At 41.7% G+C, this 19,717-nt stretch overlaps 1 protein-coding gene across 5 annotated transcripts in view; it reads left to right on the top strand.

Annotated features, from left to right (window-relative positions):
• The window catches only part of LOC144014586 (TOX high mobility group box family member 2-like), a 111,882-nt gene that overhangs the window by 70,431 nt on the left and 21,734 nt on the right, over nt 1-19,717 (top strand). For all 5 annotated transcript variants that reach the window (XM_077514629.1, XM_077514627.1, XM_077514630.1 and 2 more), the window contains one exon: nt 7,875-8,153. In XM_077514629.1, the coding sequence (XP_077370755.1) occupies nt 7,875-8,153 (279 nt within the window). The remainder of the gene's footprint in view (nt 1-7,874; nt 8,154-19,717) is intronic.

Here is a 19,717-nt window from a genome sequence, read left to right as displayed (position 1 = left end):
ATTTCAATCCCTCTTTGAGGTCATATAGAGCCGTTGGCAAGGTCAGTAGAGTCTCACAATACATTCAAATTTGAAGACTGAGTGTTGTCAAGTCAGGCTAAAGACTGTTTTTAACAGTACAGTAAAATCGATATTTGAAAACAGTGCTGGAGGAGCATCAGAGTCACTTCGACACAACATCCACGCCTATGCTTGGAGGGATTGTAAAGAGCTGGAGCCAGGGATCTGTAGTTCTTTATGTAGGTCAGCCCATGCCCGCCAATAAGTCCAATTACCGTCAGCCTCAGAAATAGAACAAGCAGCGACCTTTGCTCTGCTTTCATGAGCATGAAATGGATGCAGGACTTGATGTAAGGATGGCACATTGTGGGGGGGGGGGGGGGGGGGGGGGACGTTTGCAAACGTGTTTAGAGGAGTTGAGTGTGAACGGTATTCAGCGACTGAAGTGACATTTCATGAAAGAACCGAAGAACATCAAAATGACCCCACGGTCCCGCTCTCTTCAACATGCTGCTTAAAATGTGTCTCACTCCCTCCAAAAAAGCAGCAACTTATCAGCACCAAGAGAGCACTCAATGATTCATACACTCTTTTAACAGAACTTGAATCCTTGCCTCTATTTCGGTCGCAGCATCTCGCTGTAAATGCAGCACGATGGAGCGGAGGGATTTAGCGGGACTAAGTAGTTTGATATTTCTATTGGTTTTCCGCATGTATTTCCCCTCACTCACGCTCATGCTCTCTCTCACTCCCCTCGTGATCTTTCTCATCACATTGAGACCAAGGTCATGGCTGATTGAAATATAATAGAAGTGTAGACATCTGGCCTAATACTGTGGGAAGTTAAATCTATTTTAATGGCCCCTGCCGCAGTGGATTCTCTCTGATGCACTCTTGCGCTTGGCTGACAGTAAATCACAATGTTCTCTTATTACCCTGACTGGAATGAGGGCATAGAGAAAGAACAATGAGGGATCCACATCATTTGTTTTCACCCCTCCCTTGCTTTTTCCTCTCCCTTCCACCCCGCCCCTTCTCCTGTCTCCGCTCGGTTTGCGAGTCATAAAGCAAGGGGCTAAAAGAGTGACATCATGAAAATAAAAATAAAGGCGATTATACGCTAGCTATTGTGCCATATTTGATTACCAAGGATTCTACTGTATGTGCCCTATGGGATGAACCGCTGATATACATGTTTTTTTTTTTTAGATTTTTTTTTCAAATGAGAAGAATAGAAAATGTGGTGAAGACCTTTCTGTTCTGTTTTCTTTCTGTTTTTTTAAACATCACCTTTACCTCCTTGAATTGCAACAGTGAAAAAAAGATAAGATTGTGCAGAAAACTGCTCTTTTTTTTTTTAAGACCTTTTCAAAATACATCCTCCATCACCGTGTTTAAGTCGAGCTCAGGTCCACCCACATCTGCAATTGAAAGTCGGGTCTTTCTTAAATGAGATCCATTTTGATGTGACATTTGAGAGAATTACCAGTGCACGCGTGAAACGGGGAAGAGGTTAGCTCACTGCCTCGCCATTGGCTGAAGCTTTCCGTAGCTCACCTGTCCTTTAGTGACAGACAGCAACTATGACCCCGCCGTACTTTGGTAACCACCACCCCGACTCGCACAGTTCACTTATTCCAGTTCTGTCCCGCTGTCAGTCAACCGGGTGCTATTTTGTTCTTTTTTATCACACTGTCCGCTCCTGTTGATACAAATGAACTCCCTTGTCTTTTCCAAGACGGGTCAGGCAGGCTTTTCGGACACTCCTCATCCGTGTAGCTGAAGATGAGCTTGATTTCTTGTCTTTGTGTGCGTTACAAGGTTGCCTTTGAAGGTGAATTGTGAAATTCCACATAAGATGTTTTTTTTTAAAGGTTTACTGTTGCCATGTGTCTATCTGGCATACACAAACTGGACGTGAGGATCTTTATGTATGCATGGCCAGCTGTTGTTTGTCGCAAAAACCATGCTGCACTGTCATTTTATTCACAGAGTAGCATATGGCTGAATGACTTTCCATAGGACATTGCATACTCATTCAAAGTTATTTAGTTTTATGACGGTTTTGTTTGTTTTCTGTTCAGCTATTTCCGTCACGTTTCCAGTGTGTCTTATTACATGAAAGAGTCACTTAAGCAATTTGAAACTTCACATCTGCAGTCTCTGCACAATTTGCCCCTAGCCATCAACCATGTCAGACTCTTGAATATTTTCAGCAACATTTTGTTTTCCTTTCTTTAACGAACATGTCATCATTACCAGATGAGCTTTCTATCATCAAAAGCCACAAATGACTCCATCAGCACACCCATGACCCGCCCAGATGGTTGTCAAAACGTTTTTTCCCAACCACAAAGCTGATTCATACATTGTTAGATAACCTTGCAGTGAGAGCAGTTTGAATCTACGGTATTTACGACGTAACAAATAATGAATGATCATTAAAAAAAAAACTTAGCGATTGCCATCCCCAGTAATGTTCATTAGGTGAACTACGCAGCCCAATGAAACGAATATCACACGTAATAATATACACAACACATCCTTCAAAAATTAAGACAATTATCCATGATGGGCGGATGGACGGACGGATGGATGGATGGATGGATGGAAGTTGTGATGTGCTTATGTATGCTGAGGCGTATGCACTCCCATTAAATGACATTTTGAATTTTTGAATCATGATTTATTTTTATTTTTCGAACTGTATGGCACAATTTTTCTTTTGATAAAGTGCAAGCACTAAGATAAGGCTCCAACTGATTCCTTTGAACCTAGTTACATTTTTCATAATCATTTCTTTGAGATCAAACACATTGCATAAGAACAAATAATATTACCATTGCTTTATGTTATGTTGGCTCTTAGTAGAATCAAACCTCGTCTGAGAAAATGAAAGTTTTGCTCAAATTTCACCTCGGGGGGGGAATGTGAAGGTTAGAAAGAGACGGCTGAATCAACATTTGGTGTTTCATTCTGACCCCTTTTGATCCACTCTCCTTCATGTCCTGAAAGACAGTATATTTATGAATTATTTATCTTACATTTGAAAATATTAAACAGGAATTGTCCTTGTCCCGTGGCTTATCTCCAAGGACATCGTAGCAAACCATAAAGATGGGAGAAAAAAAATTTACTGAATAGCTTTATGCAGCATTTAAACCAGAGAAATTGCAAATGTCAACACTTGTATTTTATCACAAAGAGAAGTTATCCAAAATAGATCACGTACACACCTGTCTTACATTATTTGGTCAATAAATAATGTTCAACCAAAATGGTCTTGGGTTAAGTTTGACCATTTGAATGATGCCAACTAACAATTTCATGTTGCCTAAGTCTTGTATGCTTTTACGTTTATATTAAGTGCAATACTTTTATTTTATACACATCTTGGCTCAGTTTTGACCAAAGAAAACACTTCATTTTATGTTCACTAATCAGAAAAGGACACACACACACACACACCCCTACACACACTGCTGGGAGCAGTTCAAACTAAGACTTGAGTTATTTCTACCTCAATAATTCAATCCTTATCTGCACTCTCCTCACAAGAACAATGACAGCTTTTATGTTTACATTTCTTTCTCCGAGTTATTCTTGTGTTAGGCAGCCACTAACAATAGCTTAATTAGCCGATTATTGCATTTTGGAATTGCTGCAAGAGGTTTCTTGTCAGCGTTCTTAAAGGCAAACTTGTAGGAATTATTATAAGAACCCTATTCATTTCACTCATTAGTTTTCAATCACATGATTGCTATTTGTTTATCCACCATGTTGCAGGTCGAGATCGGGACGATAAGCTGGACTTGAAATAGAAAGACTAGTAGATCAAGTTGTTTTTGATTTTGTTGTTTTTTTCTGTACAACCCTAATCAGTTAAGAAAATGTTTTACATTTTCCCTCGATGTGCAAAAAGATGTGGAACTTTGGATAACAAAGTGGCCGTCATATAACTGAAGCGGAAGGGCGGGGTTTGACCCCAGGTTTTTGACTCGGGTGGGTTGGGGGTGGGTTAACTGAACTAAATGCTGTGTCGGAGCGTTAACATGCACTCGATGATTGCAATGTGTCCCCTTGCACAAAATGAGGCACAGTAATACGTTATATGCAGCCCCTTAATCTAAACAAGGTATTCTGATAAATATTGTGTTTGTGGAATATGAAATAAGATGCAAAATCCACAGTTGCTCAGGCCTCAGGTAACGACCAATCACAGCTCATCTTGCAAAGCCGACATGGCCAAACTCCGAAAACAGGTGAGCCGTGATTGTTCGTAACCTATTTCTTCAGCACGCGTGATGTCATCTTCAGTCAACAGCAAGTGGAAAAATGTGTTTTTAAAGGTATTTATTGTACATGAAAAATAATGAAGTTAATTTTTAACAAAATACTTAATAATCATAATAATATTAATACTTTTGGACTGCTGAAAATAGCTAAATGAGTCAAGTATCACTTTGGTATGAAGCATGTACGTTATCCTGTGTGCAAGACCGTTATTGAGTACAGGGTACGTATTGGAAAATAATAATATGGTTGTGATGTTGGGCTAGACTCAGGAGATAAGATTCAGCTCTCGTCGTGGAGAATGACAAACTGAAAACCTTGGCATTGTTTATTATTAACATTTGCAAAAACAGACATTAAAAATAAACAACAGCAAAAGCATAATAAAAGCATAATCCGACCGCACAAATGAAATTGTCTTTAATGGACAGTTCAACAATTCACAGCCAAACTTTTAAGTATTCAGAGAAATACTCCAACAATTGGGAAGGGATCCCATCACACCTGGCCTGCATAAAAGCAGGTCCAATTAATAATCCGGTGTACACACATGATCAATCATTCAAAAGACAAATATTAAAGAAGTAACACAAGCTGCATTATAATTAGTGTTTCACTGTTCAATGTTAAAATATTTTCTCAATATATAAAATACAAAAAATTTGAAAAATATAGTATAGACCCTTCCAGCAGCCGTCAATGCTTAGCTCCCGTGGCGCCTCCCAGGGGGCAAACACATCCCATAACAAATGAATGTAGAGAACTTGATTTTTGGTAAGCGTTTTCGTTAAAAGGTGGGAAATATGTCAAGTGTCACAAAAAAACGTCCCGAGTAGGACACTACATTACTGCGAATCATTGAAACCAGTCGTTTGAAGCCGCTAGCTACAAAAAAAAAAGTTGTGTCGTAGTTTCATGCTAGCCACCATGCTAGTCTTTTACTCCTCACTGTCTTTCGCAGGGTTTAGAATCGCTACCAGCAGCTGAAAGAATGCTCTCATCTCTCTTTGAGCTATTAGAGCATCTGTTGGCCGTGCACAAGTTCACCATAGCATTGGTTGCTGATTTATCAACTGTTTGACCGATTTTCTAGCTCACACTGATTGTTTTCTAATTCACTCACATGGACGCCCTGACCATCACCGCTAGGGGCGCACTAACGTGACGTCACACTGGAAGGGTCTGTTGGCTATATTGAAGGAAGTGACAAGAAAGTACTGAGGGTTATTCAACTTAAAATCTCTTGGTGGATGTTCTGTCACTTTTTCCAACTTCCCGCAAGGTACTAATTTTTTAACTGACTGACTGAGGTTCACCACAGTAACTCTAATATCAAAAAGACAAAGTAATAACCAAAAGACCGGGCTCTAAAGCCAATTACATTCAAAGTTCTCCACATAGTAATATTCAATAGTATATGACACTTTAATGGCATTTCACTTGATGAATCATATTCAGAGAAATATCGCATGACATGACAACACAACAGCGAGGTAATGGCTACGCTAGGCTAGGCTAACCCATTCGAACAATGAGGAGAAAACGACGTAAACACAACTCAGCAACTCCATTATTTAATCATAATGTACTTGGCTCCGTTTCACTCGCTCGGCAGCAACGGCATTCAGCCCCTACAGTTCGACATTACTTGCATCCGGTTTTAAATCATTTAGTATTATTTTAAGCAAAACAACAACATACCTGTGGCAAACTTTCACTAGCCCAGTGTCACTGCGTCCTGCGGCCAGCGGCTTCCGCATTCTGCGACCGGCTGAGTGCGCTGTCACGTGACCACTTGACACAAAAGTTGCACTTATCAAATGAAATACATTAATTAGAAATTGAATTGGAAATTAGAGTTTTTTTTTCCCATTCAGCTTAGACACGGAAATTAATGATTAAGAATTGAATTGGAAATTAGTTTTTCCCATCCTGGTTACAGATACTTTTTCTTAGCGTGAGGAATAAAAGTAAAGTGTGAGAGCATGAGAAATTATGGAAACGCGTGACCCCTTATGGCCATTGCGTGATCATTGACAGCCCTGCCAAAATGGCTATCCAGCTAAGCTAATGAAACTAGTAATAATGCTTCTTTTCTTTCAAATTAATATGGGATTCCTTAGCATGGCAACAATTTAGGAATCATTACAGCGCAACGGACACTTGGCGTTTTCCTGAGCAGGCTATTTTTGTCCTTTTATAGTGTTTTCCTACAGAATACAGACCTAGTAACCATAGTTTTTATGTTCTCATGTTGCCAAATGAACACGTTGACAGATGCCATACATTTTGTACCCTCTTGGAAATGTAAAAACAGTGAGATTTGTTTCTATTTGTATACTGAGAGCCTGGCAACCATAATTCGAAATGACATCAAGCATTGCAAAAACCTTTTACCGTGGGGGGAAAACAACTGTTAGTGATCATTTTAAGCAATCATCAAGAAAAGGCACATTCAGCACTCATAATAAAATGTTTTAGTGTTATTACATTTTCTCCAATAATGGCATGCATTAGGAGAGCTCCATCTTAACTTGAGGCACCAGTTGTGTTTGGGCAATATCATAGCTGTTCCTCCACATTTTCTGTTTGCTTTAAATGTTTGTTTGTAAGATGAATTGCTGCACTGGCGGGCGGGATGACAGGCTACATGAGGAAGATATTGAATTGATTCCTGAAATGTTGCAGAACGGACTAGTTGATGTGTACCACGAGACATGAATAATAAAAATTCTATTAAAAAGCTCTTGAATGGCTGACACTGGAATATTATTTGTGATGATTAATTTTCTTCAGTCATTATAAAGGGGAGTTGGCATCAGTTTGCCGCTGACAAAATTGCTTTTCATTCCCTGGTGAATACCCTCAGTATGCTTTTGAGAGCAGAAAACCATCTTTCTCTGTGCAGCATTATGTCAAGACAAGCTCTGCGAAAGACAACCACAGACTCTGCATCACCCACATGCATTTTTTTACAGCTCATTTATGCACATTGGACTTGTTTTTATAAACATAGCATTGGTTTGATTATATTTATGAGATTATGAAATAACCACATAGTTACACTCAGTGGTATTTCTTATCTACTGCACAAAAACTGGGGTTTTATTGTTGTTGTTGAGATTTGTGAAGCAAAATAATCTGTAGAACAGCTGTTCAGTGTGTCTAAGTATTGAATTGATAATGAATCAAATTATTGCTGGAAATAGTTTCTTGCTGTGTGAAATTACAGCAATTTGTTAAATCTATAGCAAGAGTCTTTAAATTATAACTTGAGTATGTGGCTGTGTTTTGAATTTCAGATGCAAAGTTGTAATGTTTTAATTTTGTTTTTGTGGATTTCCTCTCTGTGTTCCTTTTCCCACCCACGTCGCTAAATATATGCTAATGTGTGTCGGTGGATTGGACTCTAAATTGCCCATAGGTATGAATGTAGGTCCTTTTGCAACCTGCATTTCTCATGTTTTTTCAAATTATGCTGCCAACATTCACTGGCAACTGCAGACTGGTTGACAAGCATGCACAAGTAAGTCAAAATTGCTGTTAATTTATTTATTTATTTATTTTGTATGCATTTGCAGAGCTATTCCAGTCAGGGAAGAGGCAGCAATGGCGGCGGTGGTGGAGGAGGAGGAGGTGGAGGAGGAGGGGATGAAGACTACGAGATCCCCCCGATTACGCCCCCCAACCATGCTGACCCGTCTCTGCTGCACCTCATGGAGCATGAGTCAGGGTACCCCTTTCACTCCTTGCCTCACAATGGCCTGCTCAACACCTACTCCTACCCTGAGCTGCCCGCCCTCATGATGTCCAACATGCTGGGTCAGGACACCCACCTCCTCACGGGGCCGATGCACTCAGTAAGTACACCCTCACTCACCTTTCCCCTTCTGCGATATGCCTCCCTCTGCTGTTCTGGATCGTCTGTGATCATTTTTTCATCATGGCAAAGCGTTGATCCATTAGCGTGATAATTAGCACGGTTAGAGGCCATGGAAGCTGAGACAGTGAAGTCGAAGCTGAGGCTCGAGCCTTGAGGATGAAATATTTATAAACAGAGTGCAGAGAGCTGCAGCCACGCACGTCTTTGCAGAGTACAGCTCCTCTAATATCTCCTCAGCTGCGCAACTCAAAGATTTCATTACCTCAAAGCGAGCCAAGAACGAGAGCAAGAAAGTCAGCGTTTCACATTTTCATTTGTGATGAGCGGCAAAGCGAAAGGGGGGGGTTAAGGGGAGCGGGAGGTTTTTGAAGAGAAAGCTCGACAAGAGGAGGGAATGTCCCTTGTCAGCTACTTTTTCTTTTCTAAAAGGGACCCTCATCCCCCTCTGTGAAAGCAAAGGGACTTTTTCTTGTGTCAAACATGCTTCAGACCTAACATGTAAACACCCCTGCTGAACAGTCAGATGCTTTAATCATAGAATCGAACCGGATGAATTATAGATGCCCCGTGTGGTTAATTATTCAATGTCATATACTTTCATCTGACATGAATATTGCTTTTTTTTCACTCTACCCCCATCATGAATATTTATGCTCTAATGTGAGCATCCGTGGCATTTATCCTCCGTTAATCAGGTTTTATGTGGTTTTCTTTCTCAAACGGCATAAGTTGCCTGCTCTGGTTTCACTGTGGGTGGTGGCTAAAAGGCCTCTGTTAGTCGGGATTAGGTCACTTCGCAGGCTGCTGTGCTGAATAGTCTCGATACATAAAAAGATGCTTTTTGGCTGTATCATAGTCAATATAGTGGCTTTGGCTGGAAAAACCCACAGAGTTATGTGGATGAGTGGATTGCTTGCATACGGCAAATTCACGTCAAACTCAGGTGGAAGAATTTGTAATAAAGCAACTGTTGTTTTTTTTTGTGCAATCACATTGCTTAAGGACTTGGAGAGGGAGTGTCGTTTTTGTTTTTTTTTAAACAGCTTTTGTTTCACCTTTGCAATTATTTACCTTCAAATAGCCCTTCGGGGTAATGTTCCATTTTCTTATTTCGCACTCCCTTTTCTCATAAATGGACCGTCATCGCAGTAAATCACTGCACAAACACAGACTTACACGCACGGCGAAAGGGCCAAAGATTTATGTAACACATTCATGTTTCCCACTTTTACATTTTAGTACTACTCTTACAGAGCCCGACTAATAATAGCCACTAATAATATTTCTTGTTGCCTAGCAACCGCCACAAGTAATAGCTTACTCTGGAAAAATAGATGACCGATAAGAAAGAAAGAGGAGGGGATGGGAGGTGGGAGTGGGGGTGGGGGGGATTTCAATTCATTTATTATCTCCTGGGACAAGAGGAGCTTATTTCTCAGGCTGTGGAATAGAAAAGTAGGCTGTATATTGAGAAATATTTAAAGAAATTGAAGATGACGTTGTTTTCATTTGGTTTCCATTAGGGATGTTTCATTTGATGTTTCCTTCACAAAGTCAATTAACCTTAATTTCATATTGATAAGGATATAATAAGTAAGATTGTATTTCTGTCTGCTGAATGTTTAAAGAAAATGAGGGCGGATGGAAATAAGCTCTCGGTCTCGGTGTGACTGGTCACGTATGGAGAAACAACACTTAGGGCTGCATTGACAACCAAAATACTAATCGTTTGCAGGCTAGTTCACCATCAGTAAAAACAAAAAAACAAACAAACAAAAAAAAAAAAGCAAATAAAAAGCTGTACCTTTAGGATACGCTTCTCTGCAATAAAAGCTATCCTTCAGTGCACAAATAAACCTCCTACAAGTACAAGCTCAGCTGGAGCAGCAGATTCGCTTCTTCTCAAGGGATGTTGTTGCTGGTTTTTGTACAACATGTAGCCTTAGGCTAAAGCTCTGTAAACTTCTCCTTGCTTTGGGATTCTCTTTCTCAGCGCGCATCGATCCTACAGCAAGCAGAGTTAAAACATTTCAGGAATGAGAGGAGTGGATTGACCACCATCATGCTGCTTAGGCACAAAATGTTCACTTTAAATGCTGCCACACAAGAGTCCAATTCATACTGCCTGCCTCCTCTTATGCTTATGATGGGGACTCTGCATGCAGCTCGCGCATTAACTGCTAAATCAAAATATGTGATGCAAATTGACGCTGAGGCACAATTAACATGCATGTATGTACAGCCAACCTAAGATATGGTCTCATTTTCATTATTTGACCACCTCTAGATTTGGTGTTTTCAAGACCTACAATATTTCGTTTCGTACAACATAAAATGTTGGGACATTTGTAGGTGTTTTCACTGACATTAAGGCTCCCAGCCATTTTGGTTTAAAAGATGCAAGTTCTTGCTGGTGCTCATGCATAACTGTTAAGGATTTTTACCACTTTGTTTTTTTCAGACTAATACCATTACGAGTACTCATCTTTTGAGAAGTCACCAATACCGATACCAAGTACCAATACCACTCGTAATTTGATATATAAATATGTAACCCCCACCCCCTACGCCCTATCTCAATATAGCATTTTTTCCTTAAATTTGCATGAATGAAAATTTTATATTCTTCGAATTTCTAGTGTCTGATAGTAAAACGGCCACAAGAGGTCCCGCCATAATGAGTACCTGGGTTGGGACTGAGCGTTACTTTAAAAATGTATTCCGATAGTTGCTAGCTAGCTGTTAAAAAAAAACCAAAAAGGTGTCACGAGAAACGTAATCCAAATAGCATAATATTACAGGCACACTTGACTCATTGAGCCATTATCGGCAGTAAAAAGTTCATTAATTTAATAATTCAATAATTATTTTTCACAGACAATTAATACCTTTAAAAACTATTTTTTTTCCACTTGCTGTTGACAGAAGATGACATCACCTGTGCTGAGGTGGCTCACCTGTTTTCTGGGTTTGGTCAGCAAACTGAGCCATGATTGGCCGTTACCAACTTCCTCAGCACGGATGATGTCATCTTCAGCTGACAGCAAGTGGTAAATTAGTTTTTAAAGGTATTCATTGTACAATGGAACCTCTACTTACGAACGTCTCTTCATACGAAATTTTCGAATTACGAAACGCCTCAACGGGAAAATATTGCCTCTTGTTACGAAAGAAATTTATAGATACGAAAGGTAAAAATACATTACCGAACGCAACATACTTTCGGCTATGGCTATTTCCTACCACAGGTACCTACGAGCGTAAATACTAGATCGGTGTTTGTGCATCGTTCTGGCATCCCATTGGCTAAGAGGAACCTCTACCATAGGTATCTATGAGCGTATACTAGATCGGTGTCTATGCAGCGTCCTCATCATTCATCCCGCGGCCCATGAGGTGTTCCGTGTTTTTCGTAAATGTATGAACTAACGGCCAACGAATTTGTGCAAAAATTCAAATAATTGGTGATTGATGAAGGCACTGTAAGTTTTTAATTGCGACGAGACGGGCCTTTTAAAAAAAAAAAAAAAAAAAAAAAAGATGCCTCGCCATACCGGAAGTTTCCATAAAGTTTCAGAATTTGTTGAAAAGAATCGCCCAGAAAAAGTGTTCACCAGTCGGGCGTTTGCTCACTAAGATGATGTTTGCCTTGAACATTTCCGAAGGATTGTTTTTTTGTTGTTTTTTTTTGTTTTGTTTTGTTTAAAAAAAAAAAAAAAAAAAAAGCAAACATCCATGGATCAGTTATTTACAAAACACCAGGCAAAAAAAAACAAAAAACACTTCTGAGAAAGAGGAACATGAACCAAAGAGGGCAAAAAACGATGAGGACAGCAGTTAAAAAGGTAAATGACCATCATTTTTATTCTTTACTTGATTCTTTGTTTTTTTTACATTATGCACAACTCTCATTTATTGTGCAATAATCTAATTGTAACATGTATTTGTTACATGTTTTGATGCATTTTTATGCTTTATAAAACATTTATGTCTGAATTTTGGGAGGCTCGGACGGATTAGGGCATTTACATGGAAAATGCGTCTCTACTTACAAAATTTTCTACTTAAGAACTTTCTTCCAGAACCAATTAATTTCGTAAGTAGAGGTACCACTGTACATGAAAAATAATGACGTTATCAAATTATGGACAAAAATTTACTTTCCATCCATCCATCCATCCATCATCCCTTTAATGCTACAGAACACAGAAAAATTGAATTTGAATTGCTACTGCCACCAATCGCTGAAAAATGAAACTGCACACACTTTTTTTTTTTTTAAACTGCACACACCCTTCTTCGCATGCACAATGCGCAGATGACATCACATTCGCAGACCGACTATTGGCCAGAGGTTGGCAGGAGTACTCGTGAACAGCTAAGGTGTTAATCTTGGATGTTTCAGTCATAAATGGTCAAATAAAAAGGCTATTGGAATATAGTAGTTTGGGGCAAATTGTTACAACGAGCAGCTATAAAGTCATGTAACTTGAAAACTTTGAATTACTTTGATTACTCCAATACCAAATATGTTGGAAAATTTTACAACCGAAAAAAACACAATATGATGTTTATTAAATATTAGACAAAAACGCTCTCTTCGAGCTTTGTCTCGGCTGAATATTTGATACATGAAATCTTGATATTGTTTTCTGCATGTGGTCATAATGCTGTGGCTGGTTAGTGTATATTCAGTACTGTGCCAAACTCCTAAGCCATCCTTTGTTTTCAAAACCTATAATAATGTCAATGCCAGGCAGACACCGAGTGCTATTTCGACCTTTGGTTACATTGTTATAGCTCCTCCCCTCCACGCTGACCTACTCTGTTCGTACAGTAAGTGTGAATCAAGGCAGAATGTGACCAGTCTTGGATGAGCGCAAACTGCCAAATGTAACACGCTGGCGTGTGGATGCTGCCGGAGAATCCCTGTCTCATCCTTCGCTGTCAGGATGTCTGCCAGCCCGGGAAGAGGTGGCACTCAGGGGTCTCGTGTTCAACAAGCCCCCTGATCACTCAGGTCTGCTCGAGGCTGCTGTTGGGGTGTGTGTGTGGAAGGGATGCCAGCAAGCTCTAACTCTTTGATAAGATAAAGCAGGAAGGACACTTGCCAGCAGACAGTAATGAGGGGTCGTGGCGGGGCCCAAAATAGCGCCTTAAGGAGCACAGCGGCGTTTAAATATTGAAACACTGCACCGGCCCCTGTCTCATTACTGCTATAATGAGGCTAGTTAAGGGAGGCCAAAGCCACGACTGCCAAAAAAACAGCTGCCAGTTAACAACTTTATGCCACACACTTGACTCACTGGACTCCCACTCATGTTGATGTTGGATTCATAGATGTGCGCAGAGTTAACCAGTCATTACGGGTTCTTATCATTTGATATTGTGTGAGTTGTTAGTCTGAGATCATACTGTATGGGTGAATGTAGGGGTGTTAAAAAAAAATCGATTCGGCAATATATCGCGATACTACATCGCGCAATTCTCGAATCGATTCAATAGGCGGCAAAATATTGGAAAAATATTCAACAAAACGTCTTACTTCGGGTCACACCTTAAGCATGGAAGAATGTTATATGAACGTAATATTAAGCCTTAATATTTTATTTTAATGACTTAGACTTAGACTTGACTTCATTGATCCCTTTGGGATGGCTCCCTCTGGGAAATTTACATGTCCAGCAGCAATGAGAACAAATAATAAAATAAAAACTAATTCAATCAATCAATAAATAAGTTTATTACACCAGAGATTGAATTAATAATAATAATAAGAAGAAAAATAAAATAAAAATTCAATCAATCAATAAATAAGGTTATTACACCGGAGATTGAATTAAATAAATTAAAGTACAGTAAAGTGCCATATTTGTGAAGTGAAGTGCATGCTACACCCTCCTCCCCCCTAGTGAGGAGTTGTAGAGTACAATGGCACGGTGGACAAAGGAGTTCTTTAGTCTGTTGGTCCGGCACTTGGGGAGCGTCAGCCTTCCACTGTTCAAACATGAAACAGATTACAACCTGTATAAGACTGACGTTTCAGATAAATAAATAATACATTTTCATACAAATATTACACTCTACAAATTTACTGATTAGTATTTTCTGAATTTGAATGAAAAAAATCGCAACAATCGACTTATAAATTCGTACCGGGATTAATCGGTATCGAATCGAATCGTGACCTGTGAATCGTGATACGAATCGAATCGTCAGGTACTAGGCAATTCACACCCCTAGGTGAATGTATTGTTTAATGAAATGATGGTGACAAGATTAACTTATTCTCCGGACCTGGAATGTGCTGATTACTGGTTTGACAGTTTACCGTGGTTTAAATGTCAAGGTTCCATCCATCCATCCATCCATCCACCCATCCATCCATCCATCATCCATCCATCCATCCATCTATCTATCTATCTTCCGCTTATCCGGGGTCGGGTCGCGGGGGCAGCAGCTTCAGGAGGGAAACCCATACTTCCCTCTCCCCAGCCACTTCAACCAGCTCCTCTGGTGGGATCCCAAGGCGTTCCCAGGCCAGCCGAGAGACACAGTCCTTCCAGCGTGTCCTGGGTCGTCCCCGGGGCCTCCCACCGGTGGGACATGCCCGGAACACCTCCCCAGGGAGGCGTCCAGGAGGCATCCGAACCAGATGCCCGAGCCACCTCAGCTGGCTCCTCTCAACGCGGAGGAGCAGCGGCTCGACTCTGAGTCCCTCACGGATGACCGAGCTTCTCACCCTATCTCTAAGGGAGAGCCCGGAAACCCTGCGGAGGAAACTCATTTCGGCCGCTTGTATCCGGGATCTCGTTCTTTCGGTCACGACCCACAGCTCGTGACCATAGGTGAGGGTCGGAACGTAGATCGACTGGTAAATCGAGAGCTTTGCCTTTTGGCTCAGCTCTTTCTTTACCACGACGGACCGATACAGAGTCCGCATCACTGCAGACGCTGCACCGATCCGCCTGTCGATCTCCCGCTCCATCCTACCCTCAATCGTGAACAAGACCCCAAGATACTTGAACTCCTCCACTTGGGGCAGGATCTCATCCCCGACCTGAAGACGACACTCCACCCTTTTCCGACTGAGGACCATGGTCTCGGATTTGGAGGTGCTGATCCCCATCCCAACCGCTTCACACTCGGCTGCGAACCGCTCCAGTGAGAGTTGGAGATCCCGGCTTGATGAAGCCAACAGCACCACATCATCTGCAAAGAGCAGAGATGCAATGCTGAGGCCACCAAACCGGAACCCCTCAACGCCTCGGCTGCGCCGAGAAATTCTGTCCATAAAAGTTATGAACAGAATCGGTGACAAAGGGCAACCTTGGCGGAGTCCAACCCTCACCGGAAACGAATCCGACTTACTGCCGGCAATGCGGACCAAACTCTGGCAACGGTCGTACAGGGACCGAACAGCCCGTATCAGGAGGCCCGGTACCCCGTACTCTCGAAGCACCCCCCACAGGACTCCCCGAGGGACACGGTCGAACGCCTTCTCCAAATCCACAAAACACATGTGGACTGGTTGAGCGAACTCCCACGCACGGATCCTGCTGAGGGTGTAGAGCTTGTCCACTGTTCCACGGCCAGGACGAAAACCACACTGCTCCTCCTGAATCCGAGATTCGACCTCCCGACGGACCCTCCTCTCCAGCACCCCCGAATAGACCTTACCAGGGAGGCTGAGGAGTGTGATCCCTCTGTAGTTGGAGCACACCCTCCGGTCCCCCTTCTTAAAAAGGGGTTTCATCACCCTGGTCTGCCAATCCAGAGGCACTGTCCCCGATGTCCATGCGATGTTGTAGAGGTGTGTCAACCACGACAGCCCCACAACATCCAGAGTCTTTAGGCACTCCGGGCGGATCTAATCCACCCCCGGGGCCCTGCCACCGAGGAGCTTTCCAACCACCTCAGTGACTTCGACCCCAGAGATAGGAGAGCCCACCTCAGAGTCCGCAGACTGGAATTGAGGTCTTTGAAGTATTCCCCCCCACCGCTTCACGACGTCCCGAGTCGAGGTCAGCAGCACCCCATCGCCACTATACACAGTGTTAATGGTGCACTGCTTTCCTCTCCTGAGACGCCGGATGGTGGACCAGAATTTCCTCGAAGCCGTCCGAAAGTCGTTTTCCATGGCCTCACCAAACTCCTCCCATGTCCGAGTTTTTGCCTCAGCAACCGCCGAAGCCGCGTTCCGCTTGGCTATCCGGTACCTGTCAGCTGCCTCCGGAGTCCCACAGGCCAAAAAGGCCCGATAGGACTCCTTCTTCAGCTTGACGGCATCCCTTACCGCTGGTGTCCACCAGCGGGTTCGAGGATTGACGCCACGACAGGCACCGACCACCTTACGGCCACAGCTCCGATCGGCCGCCTCAACAATGGAGGCGCGGAACATGGCCCATTCGGACTCAATGTCCCCCGCCTCCCCCGAGACAAGGGAGAAGCTCTGACGGAGGTGGGCGTTGAAACTCTTTCTGACAGGGGATTCCGCCAGACGTTCCCAGCAAACCCTCACAATACGTTTGGGTCTGCCAGGTCGGACCGGCATCTTCCCCCACCATCGGAGCCAACACACCACCAGGTGGTGATCAGTTGACAGCTCCGCCCCTCTCTTCACCCGAGTGTCCAAAATATGCGGCCGCAAATCCGACGACACGACTACAAAGTCGATCATCGAACTGCGGCCTAGGGTGTCCTGGTGCCAAGTGCACATATGGACACCCTTATGTTTGAACATGGTGTTCGTTATGGACAAACCGTGACGAGCACAGAAGTCCAATAACAGAACGCCGCTCGGGTTCCGATCAGGGGGGCCCTTCCTCCCAATCACGCCCCTCCAGGTCTCACTGTCATTGCCCACGTGAGCGTTGAAGTTCTCCAGCAGGACGAGGGAGTCCCCAGGGGGAGCGTCAAGGTTTCAGTAACTGCTAATAGTTATTGTCACCGGTAACGAGTTCTACTTTTTTTTTTTTTTTTTTTTTTTTTTTCTTGAGGGGACTTCTAAGCGTAAGCAGGCCACATTATGATTGGTTGCTTGATTTGAGTAAACCAGCTGACTCTTCAAAGTTAATTGCCCCCAACATTTTATTTTCTCCTTTTCGGCAAGAAGTTACATGCAGGGGAGGACGGAGGGAGCAAGATGAAAGCGACACTGCAAACACAGATGCCTTTTTGCTCTGTGCATTGTCCTTTAAAAAAAAGAAATGGTGCCATTCGGTACTATTTAGCCCCAAGAACAACATGAATAACCCATGGGTTTGTTCTAAAAATAGTTCACCAGTGATGGGACACTGCAACTTACTAAGAACTAAAAGAGAAGAAGAATGTTAACATATTTTCTGCACATTCCTTCTGAACCAAATATTCTATATTTTGTGCAAAAATAAAATAGATTTTTGTTGAAAATGGATGGATGGTGGAGGTTTTGCTAGGAATTGCTTTGCACTCTGTGGAAAATATTATTATTATTAAAACACTAACAAAAGATGCTTATGTGAAGTTGTGCACTTGATGATGATTTTACTTTTGCTGTCGTTTTTGCTGTGCTCCACCATAGACTGTCAACACGAAAATATCTAAACATTGCATCCTAAAAATAGAATTCATAACGTTCTCTTGTGTGCTACATTATGAAACAAAAGTCTGCTTTAACATTTTAAATCATTAATTGTGCATGTGAAGCACCACAGTATGATTATGAATGAACTGCCATTTGTGTTAGGGTTTTATAAAATGCTTATGTAATATTATATACAGCAAATCCTCTTTTCATTGAAAAATTGAAAATTATATGTATTCTGCAAGTGCCTTACGTCAGTTACATAGAAATAGTGCTGTATCCTAGATGTGGACTACAGTATGTCAATTATTGCACAATTGCTATATGTGATATTATCTTTGGCAAAATATGGTACGGTTATGCGGTTTTGTGTTGCGAATTACTCTGTAATTCTCTCCCCACTTTGTACAGAAATACAGCATGCACTTTCAAATCCACTGTAATGTAATTAAACCATAGAAACGTGTGTGTGTGTGTGTGTGCGTGTGCGTGCGCGCGCGTGTCAGACATTGTCAGAGTCACCGATCGCTACAAGGTTATGTGAGCTTGATTCCATTCGACTTCATTTACTGTAATCTGACAGGAAATTTATTTTGCATCACTTGGCATTTAGGACAGGGGCGACGATGGGGGGAATAGCAATTTTAAAACAGTGATGTAAAATCGATGCCGACTGCTATGTTTATTTGCAGCTTTGAGATTGTTAGATTGGGACCCAATGGAGCAATTAAAAAGGTCAGACTTGATGGATCAACACTGGGCAGAAATCACTGTTGTGAATCCTCTTAGAGTGGTGACACATCTGTAGTTGATCATGCATTAAAGGTAGACTGTACAATGTGTAATGCCTAAATAATAGTACATCGGAATTAAATCCTGTGTGATCACTCAGAATGAGGAAAGGCACAGTAAATTACTTTGGGTGTGTTCTGTATAACAATGGTAAAAGAACTCCTTTAAAATAAACTATCACAAGAAAATGAATTTTAAAAAAAGTATCAGCAAATTGCGGTTTGCACTTGACTTCACAGGTTCATTGCTTGCTTGGATTACTTGTGTTTATTGAAACAGCTGTCTTTATTTCCAAAGGTTTCAGACATATCTCATATGACCTGCATGCTCTGCTGCCTCTCACTGGGGCAGATATGACATCTTGGTGACATTCGCAGATAAATCACTTTTTCCCGCAGTCGAAATGTTTTTTGTTGTGTCTTTTCATTTCATTAAAAAAAGAAGAGACAGATGCCCTTCAGTATGTTACACTGCAGCACAGGGGCAAACAATGTGTCTTGCAGTTGTCAAGAGAAATGACAGCAAGATAATTGGCGGGGCGCTCCCTTTTCATTTAAACTGAAACAAATAAGCTTGCAAAGAGAATGGCGCTTTAAAAAAATGAAGCTTTGTTTTGCAGCACTTTATTATGCCGGCTTTGGAGTAATGAAGTGGAGTATTAACGAACTGAGCATTAAAAACAAATGCACATTTATTGGCGGCATGAATATTCATGCGATCACGCAAACAACCTTAGGCGACTGTTAGGACTGATGAATATTTCAAACAGCTTGGTCACAGCGATTTGAACACTGCATTACAGCTGACTCTCTGGGAGCGTCGTGTACAAGGGTAAACAATTTGAGGAAAAAACTGATTTGAGTGCTTATCAAAATGCATCTGGAAAGCAACACCCCATGTTTGCATTGCACGTTTGTTCGGGGGCTGCAGTGATGACATGCAAGAGACAATAGCACATGTATGGTCGTTAGGATTTGTTGGTTAATCAGTCATTCAAGTTTTGAGTGGAAAAAAAAGAACATTTGTGTTAGTAATAGTAGTAGTAAAAAATGGCTTTGTACGAAGAAAAAGATGACTGTATAAAATATTTAAATGACAAGGAAACCAGAGTGGCAAAGATGCATTCTTGTAACTGCAATCCCATTAGTTTTGTGGGAAATCCTGTGAATAATTGACGCTCCACT

This window comes from Festucalex cinctus, chromosome 2, assembly GCF_051991245.1.
Source record: "Festucalex cinctus isolate MCC-2025b chromosome 2, RoL_Fcin_1.0, whole genome shotgun sequence".
Lineage (NCBI taxonomy): Eukaryota > Metazoa > Chordata > Actinopteri > Syngnathiformes > Syngnathidae > Festucalex > Festucalex cinctus.
Note: the sequence above shows the minus strand (reverse complement) of the source record. Positions and strands in the feature narration are given on the sequence as shown.